The sequence below is a fragment of the Balaenoptera musculus genome, chromosome 9, assembly GCF_009873245.2.
Source record: "Balaenoptera musculus isolate JJ_BM4_2016_0621 chromosome 9, mBalMus1.pri.v3, whole genome shotgun sequence".
NCBI classification, from domain to species: Eukaryota; Metazoa; Chordata; class Mammalia; order Artiodactyla; family Balaenopteridae; genus Balaenoptera; species Balaenoptera musculus.
The window spans coordinates 57,278,902-57,291,654 of NC_045793.1; the positions used below are offsets into that span (position 1 = coordinate 57,278,902).

At 37.9% G+C, this 12,753-nt stretch overlaps 1 protein-coding gene across 1 annotated transcript; it reads right to left on the minus strand.

Annotated features, from left to right (window-relative positions):
- Positions 1-567: 567 nt before the first annotated feature.
- Positions 568-11,864, minus strand: LOC118900542 (EF-hand calcium-binding domain-containing protein 1-like). The gene is given in 5 exon segments (XM_036862944.1): positions 568-2,657; positions 4,762-4,910; positions 7,414-7,518; positions 8,497-8,632; positions 11,772-11,864. Coding segments are annotated over 5 exon segments (663 nt in total). The 3' UTR covers positions 568-2,477.
- Between the last annotated feature and the right edge of the window lie 889 nt (positions 11,865-12,753).

Genomic DNA, 12,753 nt, shown 5'->3' on the forward strand with positions numbered 1-12,753 from the left:
TCCAACTTCTGTGGTTGAGGAAGCAAGAGAAAAGAGGGTTGTGAATGGCTGATTCACAGTATTTGCCCCCAAATCTCAGGTTGTTGGTTAACTTAACAAATTAATTAATTAGTTTATCATTACTTATCATAGATGTATTTTGATCCATACTTAATATTACAGAAGTCATTCTTATTACCTCTCACACTGCAGTCACTGTATGTAAATTAATTGAAGCAAATATAGAAACTTTACAATATAAATATAGGCAACCAGGATCTGTTTCTGAATTTAATAATTTTGAGTAATTCACATTCAAAAACTAGAAGTCAGGATGTGTTGGAATGCCAGCGCTTCAAAATCAAGACAATTCTATAAACAAAAAAGTTAAACTATTAGAACAAAGCTAAAATTAGAAGCTTATATGCTTTAGTTAACTTCAAAGAGTAATTTACTTCATCTATGGCAGAAACAAATCAGTATTTGTAAATGCTAGACTTTTACCACTACTTTTAGCACATCCACATTTTTTTTCCTGTCAGTGGAGCACATAATTGGAAATCCAAGTATGTCCAGGCTGTTTCTTTCTTTTTTTTTTTTTTTACTGATATAACAATAACCTGAAGAGGCCCATACCAAATGGTGTCTGTTTTTCTCCCTGTCCTTAAGGGCCTCTTGCCTAATGGATTGAATTTGAATATAAAGGTTAGGAAGTTCCTCCTTCATTTATGACTTACTGATTCAAACTTGCTAGGAAGGCACTTAGTTGTGGATGGTATTAAAAGAAGCTGCAGGCAAGGTGTCTGTCTGGCTCTACTTCCTTGTGAGGTAATTAGATATATAGTTGACCCTTGAACAACGCGGGGTTAGGGTTGCTGACCCTCCACACAGTCAAAAATCCACATATAACTTTACAGTCTGCCCTCCATATCTGCTGTTCTGTATCCTCAGATTCAACCAACCATGGATTATGCAGTACTGTAGTATGTATTTATTGAAAAAGAAATCCACATACAAGTGGACCCTCACAGTTCGAACCCATCTTGTTCAAGGGTCAACTATACTTTTGCTGCACTCTCAGTTAAAAAAATATATTAGTCACCTCAGCATAGAGTTGGAAAAAGCAAGTTGCTCTCTGGATCAGGCTTCTCAGATTTTAAGGTGCTGTGAATCTCCACCTTGTGGTCTTATTAAAATGCAGACTCTGATGGTGGCAGAAATTGGAAGTTGTTTAATGGGTATAGAGTTTTAGTTGTGCAAGATGAGAAGAGTTCTCGAGATTGGTTGCACAATAGCATGAATGTACTTAACACTACTGAACTGTACACATAAAATTGGTTAAGAAGGTAAATGTTATGATAGGTGTATTTTACCACAATACAGCAGAAATTAGCACAACATTGTAAATCAACTATACTTCAATTAAAAAAAAATTTTCTCTGATAGCCCTAAAGGGAGGAGCTGCTAAGTGGGTTCTGTGTTCTTGAGTGGATTCCCCATCTGTGACTGTGTGAAGGCCAGCCCTCCTTGTCCCTGCCAACATACACAAAATTTGACCATAATGAGAGAAAAAATAAACCTTTCTTGTGTCAAGCACTTAAAAAAAAAAAAAAAAAAAAAAACTCTGATTCAGCTGGTTTGAGGTGGGGTCCGAGATTCTGCATTTCTCACAAGTTCCTAGGTGATACCGTTGCGGCTGGTCCACAGACTACACTTTGAGTAGTAAGGCTCTAGATAACTGGCTTACAGATGAACACTTGGGGAGCAGCTGAAGAACCCTTGGTGTTCCATCTGAACCTAAGTAGTTACTCCAATCTAGTCCATTATTCTAAACTCTTTCACCCATCAGGTTCCCAGACAAAATTAAAACAGAATAAACGACAACGGGACAAGTTAGATGAGCTGAAATAGCTAAGGATAGCTTAACAGTATGCAAATTCATTCACAAAATCACCATCTAAATTACTGCAGAGAATAAAAAGTTTCTTCCTATATCACATGTTTGCAAAGCACAGTTGGTCAAAGGAAGAATTAAGAAAGGAAATGTTAATGAGTGAAATTAATTATCAGGCTGACTCTTCTGGCTCAGAAAACCTTTGTCATATTCATACTCAAAAATCCTTCATGAGCACAAATAAAATACTATAAAGTACTATACGTGTCCAAAATTTTAAAAACTTAATTTATTCTCATTGTTTGACAACAAACAAGAGAAAAAGATGAAGTTTTCTCCAAGCAGTTTATGGTGGGTACTTGCTGAATCCACTCTGTATTTGCTGTTCTATCCCTTAAGCAAGCCAATATATCTCGGGGTTTTTTGGGGAAAATATTAACATACAGGAAATTAGGAATTGTGTATGGCTAAGGTGGTTACAAGCTCAAAAAAAGTCTTGAATATAATAAAATAGTCACTACTGTCTTGGGTCCCAAATGTTAGGATGGGGCCGAAATCTTCATGGTTGCCCAAACTTCAGTAGTGTGTTGAAGTCCTACAGAGGTTAAGTGTCTAGCAAGTGTTTCTTTTCTGATCCTTTGAAATTTTCCCTCAACCAATTTGGCTGCTGGCACTGTACCTTTGCTTCTGGTAAACATGGTCCAAACACTTACAACAAAAGTTTATCTTCTTTCACTGCTTTTTCAAAGTCTGCAAAAGATACCTTGCCATTGCTGTCATAATCCTGGAGAGGAGATAATTTCTTGATAAATGATAGAGTTTTAAATTTTGCATGGAAAATAACTGTCTAGAATAAAAGATTTTACCAAGTCAAACTGTAAGTTCACACTTCTATAGGCACTACTTACACAAATCAAAAGGTACTAATTTATGGAGGCCACTTACTTTGTTCCTATTAGTCTAATAGGCATACCTGGTATGAACTGAATGTTTGTCTCTCCCCACCTCCCAAGTTCATGTCTTAAAGCTCTAACCCCTGCAATATGATGCTATTTGGAGGTGGGGGACTTCGGGAGGTAAATCAGATTTAGATGAGGTTATGAAGGTAGGGCCCCATCATGTTATTAGTGTCTTTGTGAGTAGAGAAAGAAAGACCAAAGCTCCCTCTCTCCCATGTGAGGACACATTGAGGAGGTGGCTGTCAGCAAGGCAGGAAGAGAGCCCTCAGTGAGGAAGTGAATCTGCTGGCACCTTAATCTTGGACATCCCAGTTTCTAGAATTGTGAGAAATAAATTCCAGTTGTTTAAGCCAGCCAGTCTATGATACTTTGTTACAGCAGCCCAAGCAGGCTAAGATACCTGAATTACCTTAGACATACAAAACCCTATCCCTAACGGACTTATACCCTAATTGGGGAAATAAGACAGAAAGTTAGAGGAAGCCCATTATAATACTTCTGTGATAAAATAAGTGCCGAAGATTCTTAAGCTTAATTTTTAGCTTTGTTTCTCAAAGGATCTCTTACTTGAGATAAGGATATAATGTAAAAAGTATAAAAGTGAAGTTGCTTAATAAGGAGCAAGGCACTGAGAGAACAGTAATAATTCAAGACGGACTAGGGTCATGAGAAGAAGCTTGCAGATTCCTGTTAGGCCGTTAAAGATGTTTGGGATCTAGATAGGTGGAGAGGTGTCAGGAGGAAATGCAGACGAATGGCCCAACGTGGATTATGACAGCAGGAATGCAAGTCAGGAAGAAGACAGACCAGCCTGGAAGGGAGTATTCATGACAGGGACTATGGAAGATTAAATCATGGAGGGAGCATGTGTGTAGATTATGAATACCTTTAACGGCTTAATCCAATTCGGATTTGATTTGACGGGTCCTGGTTTTTTCACTTCTGGGCATAACTAAATCAGGGTTGCTGAGAGTCTAGTTTAAAGAAAGGTTTGAATAATTTTCAGAAAAAGATTCACTCCGTAACATTTTCTTTCAAAAAAGAAGGGGGTGGGTGTGGTAGTGGGAAGCATACTGTCTCTCAAGAAGTCTACCCTCAGCCCTAGCTGGGGCTCTTGACTATTTCTAATGGAAGAAGACACCCTGAAGTTAGCTGAATCTGAGACTCGGCAGACCTCATCATCTGTTACTTTCCTGAGCTCCAAAGTAATGGAGGTGAGCTGAGCCCGGGCCGCCTTAAGAGTCATAAACCTTCACTGGTATCCAGTTTAGGGTCACAGTAAGAAAAAGAGAGAAATCACTATGTCCATAATAAAGAGGTATTATTAGTTTCATTGAAAGATGAATTCTGCGCCTCATTTTCTATCATGACCTTGTATAAACCTATCTGCACTTCAGTTTTCTCATCTGCAAAGTAGAGATAATGATTTCTACTTCATAGGGTTGTTTTGAGGATAAAATGAGTTCATATATTAAAGTTCTGTGATAGGCTTGGCATATAGTAAGCAATTTATAAGGGACAACTATTTTTATTATTGTTATTACTTTATAATGAGTGTTTAGATGGATTAGAGAGCAAAAGTCATGAAGACAGACTACATTTGTACCCAATTTTAAAAGAACTGAATCTGTCACCCCACTTCCCAAATAATGAGGTTTTACTGATAGTAAAATATTTTAAAATAATAAAATTAACATTCATTTAATGTAGTGATTCATTTAATCACCCAGGCAGGGATTCCATAAATATTTTTTAAGTAGCCACTATCAGCCAGGCACTGTTCTAGGCAATGGATAGAGCAGAGAACAAACTCCTGCCCTCATAATGGTTACGTTCATTACATAGGGAAATAAATCATTTCTTCATCTTTAGCTTTATCTAACATCCATTTGATTAGATATAATGAATTACAGTTTTTTTTATTCTTACCATTTTCTTCAGTGTTATATCCACCAACTCATTTATTCCTTCATCAGTCTCTTCTTCAGGTGACTGTTGGTGTAGACTGTTCAACATGTCCAACATTTTCCCTCGAGAAATGTAACCATCACCATTGAAATAATAAACTTCAAAACAGACTTTTTAAAGCATACGAAATTTAAAGACTTGGATAAGAACAGTTAAAATGTCATTAGTTTTCTCCTTAGTTATTTCAATATGTAATTAAAGAAGGATAAAAACAATTTATACAACCTACATTCTACATAGTAGAGGAATTTTATAAATCTTTCCACAAGATTAAATATCCCTGGGGATATGAAAAGAAAGACTTTACACATACATATATAGTGTATATATATATATATATATACACACATATACATATGTGTGTGTATCTTAATGTTATAATTTCCTTCTTACATAGAGTGCAAAAACTAGTGTGTACACTTCACTATATCATTGACAAAGAACATTTTTCAATATATTTGGGTAGTGAGTCTGTCATCTCCTTGGGGCCTACCCATCTGCACTATCCAAAATGATCCATCTCTCCCTAGAGAGTGATTTCCACAACTTCCATTGCAGTGTGTAAGCACTACTACAGTTCATTCATTCATCACACAAATGACCTTACTCAGGTCCTGGGAATATAACAGTGAAGGAGTTCTTGCGGAGTTTGTAATCTAGTTAAATGTTTTAGGACAGGAAGGAAGGAAGGGAGGGAGGGAAAGAGAGAGAGGGAGAGAGAGCGGGAGAAAGATAGGAAGGGACGAAGGGTGGGGGGAGAAAAAGAACCAGGTATAAAATTCCAAAGTATCAGATTAATTCTGTCTTTTGTTGCATTTCTCCAATATATAGCATATATGAGTTTGTGACACAACCCTACTAGAAGTAGTATTTTCCCCAAATTAACATATCTTGAAATGTACATGAAACATTTTTAGGAAGTGGGATTAGAGGAGGAAAAAATTCTTGATAGTGTGATGCTATTCAATCATGTCTAGCTGCATTGTGTCACGACCACTTTCACAAGAATTTACAACCACGAAACTTAACTTTTCATTTCTCAGTGAGACTTTTGTATAAGAACACTGCAACTATAAGAAACTTAAGTGACAACTATATATACGTGTTATCCCGTGAAAAATTAGATTGGAGAAAAGTGGGGGAAAAAAAGTACATAATGTTGTAAGGAAAAAAAAAGAATTACATAATGTTGTATGCCAATTATACTTCAATTTAAAAAAGCAAAAAAGAAAAAAGAAAAGAAAAAAAGGAAAACTCCCCCACAAAACAGAGAAACAAAAAAGTCATAAATGTCAAGCAAAGTTGGTAAGTTTTTAAAATGTTGCTATCATTTTTGAAACGTGTGTTTAATTTAGAGATCTTCTTTTGAACATCCCAAATCCAAATTCAAGTGGAAGAACAAGAAGAGATAAAAATTTGCTTATATACTCAGAACTCTGCAGTCTTTTCTTAAGTAATTTGACACTTTAAGCAATTTGCTCCCTTCAAAACTGCTACTTAAAATTGTTCCTATTCTCTTTCCAGGGTTTCACACCCCAAATCCTGGCACAGGAGGTGTAAAACACAGAAAATATTCATCACATCAATGGTAAGGGTGAGGTGAGGCCAGAGCTGTTTCTACAAAATTGTGAACCGGGAGATCTTTGTCTTTGGAATCCCTGGTCCTTTTCTGTAGGAAACTCCCTTTATAACCCTCCTTCCTTTGGGCTTTCACTGTCTCAGCCTTCTTCCCTCTCTTTATTCATCTACACTTACTCTACACTAGAGTATTGATGTCTGAGGGTTGTGTGTTTTATCTTGTTTTGTGTCAATCCCTCACATTTTCTCTGATGGAAAGACAAGGAATAGCCATATGCTGCCCCATATTCAAAGCCATTTCCTGCTGAGCCCAGAGGCAGCCCCAGAAACCTCAGCCTTGCCAGCTGATCAGAGTTGGCACATGTCCTGAACTTCAGTTGCTGTCCTTTGCCTGGGCCTTAAGCCGAAGAGCCGTCCTGGTGACACTGGGGTATTACAGAACTAGTGAAGGAAGTGTTTGGAGACTCCGGATCTAGGGACTCTCCTATAAAATAAGCCACCCATTTCATCTGTTTTTTGTTTTTGTTTTTTTAACTCTCATGAATTATTTTTGCAAGGGCGATACAGAGAACAATGAATTTATATTTTAAAAAAATATTTAGGAACTTCCCTGGTGGCGCAGTGGTTGAGGGTCCGCCTGCCAATGCAGGGGACACGGGTTCGAGCCCTGGTCCGGGAGGATCCCACATGCCGCGGAGCAACTAAGTCCGTGCGCCACAATTACTGAGCCTGCGCTCTAGAGCCCACCAGCCACAACTACTGAGCCCGTGTGTCACAACTGAAGCCCACGTGCCTAGAGCCCGTGCCCCGCAACAAAGAGAGACCACCGCAATGAGAAACCCGCGTACAACAGTGAAGAGTGGCCCGCGCTCGCCACAGCTAGAGAAAGCCCGCGAGCAGCAACGAAGACCCAACGCAGCCAAAAATAAATAAATAAATAAATATATATATATATATATATATATATTTAAGGATTAACTAAATACAAATTTGACAATATATATTACTAAGTTAATAATAACATAGAAATCTTACACTTCAGCTTTTCTTCAAAAGTCCCTCGAAGAAACACTGATAATCCTTTAACACACTCTTTCACATTTATGTAGTTATCATTGTCTTTGTCAAATGCAAAAAATACTGAAGGAAAAAGAACATGTAAGTGTATTGTAATTTATAGCTATTTTATAATTCAAGAGTATTATGAAGAGATTAAAAAAATCTTTCCTCCCAAATTGAGGGGAAAAAAAGTTTTTGACACAATCTTTCTTGAAAGAGTCAAAATTACTGGAAATGTATTTCCAACAGATTTTTATAGAAAGAAGCCATTCTCCTCCATGGTCAATTATGAGCTTCACTTGTGATGTTTTGTACAGTTACTATCAGCAAAAAAAGACCAACAGTAGAGATAATCAATGTGATAATTTTTATTCTAAAAAGAGTGGCAAAATCCTGTTCTAAAGAATTTGTATAATACCTAAATTACCAAAATAACACATTATTTTTAAAATTACTAGTGAAATCTTAGAATTATCCTATAAAATATTATTGACTCTTTTGGGGGTGATGGATATATTAATTATTTTCATTATGGTTATGGTTTCAATGGTGTATACATACATCAGGACATATCAAATTGAACACTAAAAATCTGTTAGTGAGACTGACTGGATCACATTAAATTTCCTATTCTGAAAATAAAATTGTTTCTTTGATTTTTTTCAATAAAATGAGTAATTTTCATTTTTTTTGTGAAGAAGTAAATAATTCACATGTCTACACAGCATATGACTCCAAAGACAATTGAAACCACGAGCTTATCTTTTTAAAAAAACCAATACTGCTAGCTTATTTAGGTCATTACTGGTTCTTTCTCAAAGTGGTATAGCTGTGAAATATGAAATTCTGAGTGAGTTTATATTAAAAACCATCCTCACGATCAAGTCAAATTTACTGTTTTAAATTGGTAGCAGTACCAGAATTGTCTTTCTAATTTTGGTATTAAAAAAATGCAAAGTCTTTGGTGAAAACTTGCCATGTATTAACATATATATATAAATAAATATATACATATTTGCCATCTCAGCTTGGCCCATTTCAGTCTCCATGACTTCTTACCCCTATTCATTAGCATATCATTAGTCATTCCAAATATGCTGTGCAGGATGGCTCAAAATGTGTTATGATCTAGTCCAGTGTTAGCAAGTCTTATATCAGCTCTTTCCACCAAGCTGTGAAAAATTCTTATGAGACACTACTTCACTTTTTTTTACTGTAAAATGAAAATACAAATAAATACAACTTAGATTTAACCATTGAGTTCTCCAACCCAATTAAATATATTTTACTAAGCAGCTATTTTGTTCCTATGATTCTAGATGCTCTAGTGATTTAAAAAAGTGTGACAGGGACTTCCTTGGTGGCGCAGTGGTTAAGAATCCGCCTGCCAATGCAGGGGACACGGGTTCGATCCCTGCTCTGGAGAGATCCCACATGCCGCAGAGAAACTAAGCCGTGCGCCACAACTACTGAGCCCGTGTGCCACAACTACTGAAGCCCGCGCACCTAGAGCTCGTGCTCCGCAACGAGAAGCCACTGCAATGAGAAGCCCGCACACTGCAACGGAGTAGCCCCTGCTCACCACAGCTAGAGAAAGCCCGCGCAGCAATGAAGACCCAATGCAGCCAAAAAAAAGTATGACATGGACTTGCTACTTAAGAGCTCACACAATCAAGATAGGCTTTACCCAGAACCCTCATAAGACAGTATACAAATAAATTATGTGGTATAATACTCACCACTATAGACATATAAAGAGGAATCAGTATGGGAAAGAAGAGTTGTACTTTTTTCATGGGAGTAGACTTCGAAATGGGCCTTGAAGAATGCATAGTATTTATACAGGAAGGAATGTATTGAAGGTGGTAAAGAAGTGGAGACTTCCAGGAAGAGGAGTAACATGAGTAAAGGAAAGAGGAAGAATTGGGGTTGAGGTAGAACATGTTTTATTGGGAGCACAGCAAGTTGGGAAGAAGTGAAAAGCAAGATTGAAGAGGACAGGTTGATGGTAGAGGGCCTTGAATACCTAGTCAGAGGATTAACATTTATTTTACTGGAGCAGGGTTTCTCATGGTGTCATCTTTGGGCCCTCTGCGTGAAAATCATCCCCCCTCATGGCTTGTTAAATACTTGTTAAATATGCAGATTATCAGGCCTTGCCCCAGACCTTCTAAATCAGAATTGCTAACAGTGGGCCTAGGGGTTAGCTTTGAAACAAGAGCTCAGCTGATTCTTCTATGCTCTAAGGGCTGGGAAGTGGTTTAAGAAACACATCTGGTGAAGTTGTATTGAAGGGGAAAACTGGAAGCATAGAAGCCAGGCTTGGAGTGATAGGGCTTTGGCTAGGGAGGTGGAAATGAAGCCAGAAAGCAGGTAGGGAGCCTGAGATGCTGCTTAAGCAGCACACAGTGATTCTAACGCAGTCAGGACGGAAAACGAAGGGATTAGGCTTCGTGGCTCGGCTAGACTTAAGTATCTGGGTTCCACTTCCATTTCTTGTCCTATATAGCTGACTTAGGACAATTCAGCTTGTTTGTGCCTCAAGTCCTCACCTATAAAATTTGGGTACTATCCTAGATGATCTCTGAGATTCCTTCAGGTTCTAAAAGTCTGATCCTATGAATTAAAGATTATTTGAGAGAACTAAAAGAGTTAGGAGGGAAAGCTGGTTACTATTACTATTTTTTCGCTTCTTTTTCCTCCCTCCCTCTTTTTTTTTTTTTGGCAGGGGGGAGGTAGGGGCAAAGACATATTTTTAGATTTTTTCTTTGAGATGATTTCAAGTTACCCAACCGAAACCAATGAGAACCCCTAGCAAATATGCAGTTTACATTAGGGTTTCTAATGTGGTCAGAGAATGACTTGACTCTTAGAGTAATGGTTGATAAATCTATAGAATAAGCGATTACAAAGGTACCTAGTATTATTATTTTATGAACTGAATTAGATTCTCAGGCTTCACACATAGCTCCAAATTTGACATAAAGGTCATTTTTATCCATCGAATAAGCGTTTATTAAGGGCCTGCCATGAACCGGGCAATGAATACACCATGGTTCCTGCCCTCAAAGTTATTACACTTCGGTCAAGAGATAAAGTGCAATAAAGTATCACAAACACTATGCTTGATGGTGTTTGGTAGTGACCCAAAGAAAGGCATCATCAACGGGGGGGAGGCAATAAGAAATTAAGAAGGGGCTCCAGGAAGAAGTGTCACTTGAGCTAAAGCCATCAAAGGAGTAAGCATTTGCTAGAGGAGGCAGCTTGAAGGCAGGGAGGCATGTTTGGAGAGCCACAAAGTTTGGTGTGGCCAGGTGGCAGAACTGTTTGACTTTACGAGGGGCTTACTGAAAAATTTTGGCTGGCAAGTTAACAGGATCAGATTTGCATTTAAGGAAGATCACTTTGGCAGTAGATTCTTGAAACTACCTTACGAATGGTGAATCCAGATGGGACAGGTTGTATATTCCCAAAGACGATTTTAACAATCTATCCCATCTCATATGCTCTTCTTACAATAGACTTTTGATACCCCTCCTTTAGAAAGATGGGGTTTGTGTCTCCTCCACTTGAAACCAGGAGGATTTTTGACCATTTTAACCAAGAGTATGGTGGAAATAAAGCAATGTGACTTTTCAAGACTTGGTCATATAAGGGGGTGCTCTGAGGACAAAAACTTGGAAAGTGTTTTTTTTTCTTTTATGGAATATGAAGAAAAAAGAACCTCAGGTGTGGACACACTGTATGGAGTGCATCGTATATTAATGCTTTCCTGAAACTAGTCCTGTTGAACTCTGGAGAATCAACATGAGTGCAACAGCATTGTGAAAATGGATCCCCGAAGAAAGTGAGGTTTCAGCGTCAGCAGCTGCTCTGAGTCAAATACTGACAAGTCATCGAACGAAACAATCAAGGATTTTAGACACAATCTGCAGAAGCTAGTAAATTTTTCTGAGTTTTATCCATACAGCTCACATTTCATTATATCTAAAGACCTTACACATGTGGTCAAGGAACCACTGTAAATGATACTTGAGAAATTGTGGGTAATGAGAATGGTGTTGATATGTTAGAGATTGGCCCATGTTATTTATTAAACTTTTTAGTTTGGAATAATTTTAATTTACATAAGAGATGCAGTAGTAGGGTTCTTCGCTGTTTCTCCCTGTTAACATCTTATGTTAACACCATAACCATGGTGCATTTGTCAAAACTAAAACACTAACGTTGGCACATTATTATTAACTAAATTACAGATTTTACCAGTTTTTCCACTCTTTTTTTTGTTCTAGGATCCTATCCAGGATCCATTTGGTTGTCATGTCTCCACCAACCTGTGAATTTTCAGTCTTAATCCTTTTTATGACCTTGACACTTTTTATTTTGCGTAAGTTCCTCAATTTAGGTTTGCCTAACGTTTTCCTCATGATTAGACTGTGTTTTGGGGAAGAATACTACAAGTGCTGTTCTTGTCCTGTATCAGGAGATACACAGTATTATCAATAACATGACCTATCACTGCTGATAACCTCGATCACTCGGTTAAGTGAGTCTACAGGTTTCTCCACTGAATCTATTGATACTACTTACCCTTTCCATAATCTATTCTTTAGAAGCCAGTCTCTCAAGGTAAAGGGAATTAAGCTCCACTTCTTAGGAAAGGAGTATTTATACTATTAATTTATTCTAAGGAAGATTTGTCTCTTTTTCCATTTATTTATTCAATTCTTTCAGTATGTAGTCACATGTATTTATTTTAGACCAATACTGTGCTACTAATTTTGCTGCCCAAATTGTTTCAGCTTTGGCCATTGGGAGTTTTCAAGTTGACTCCTGTCTCTTTCACATACGTTCATCCTTTTGCTTTTGCAACACTGCCTTGCTTTCTGGCACTACTTGCCAGGCTCATCTTGTATTATCCCTGTGTGAGAGAACAGGAAACAAAAATAGGTCTCTGCCCTTGGTTCCTGGCGCAGAGCTCCTAAATCCCTTAGCCATTTCCTTGTTGATAGCAATGTCTTTTGTTCTAATGAGGTGACTGTTGGTTGTTCCTGGACAGGAGCTGGTCACCAGAAAAACCAAGCTATGTTCAAAAGCTTGGAACTTTTAGTCCTGCCCACACCCCTTCTCCAGAGGGGGGCTGGAAATTGAGTTAATGATCTATCATGCCTATGTGATAAAGCCTCCATAAAAATCCCCAAAGAATGGGGTTCGGGGAGCTTCTGGGTTGGTGACCACACAAAGGTGCCTGGAGAGAGCCTGGAAACTACACCCCTTACCACATACCTTGCCCTATGCATCTCTTCCATCTGGCCA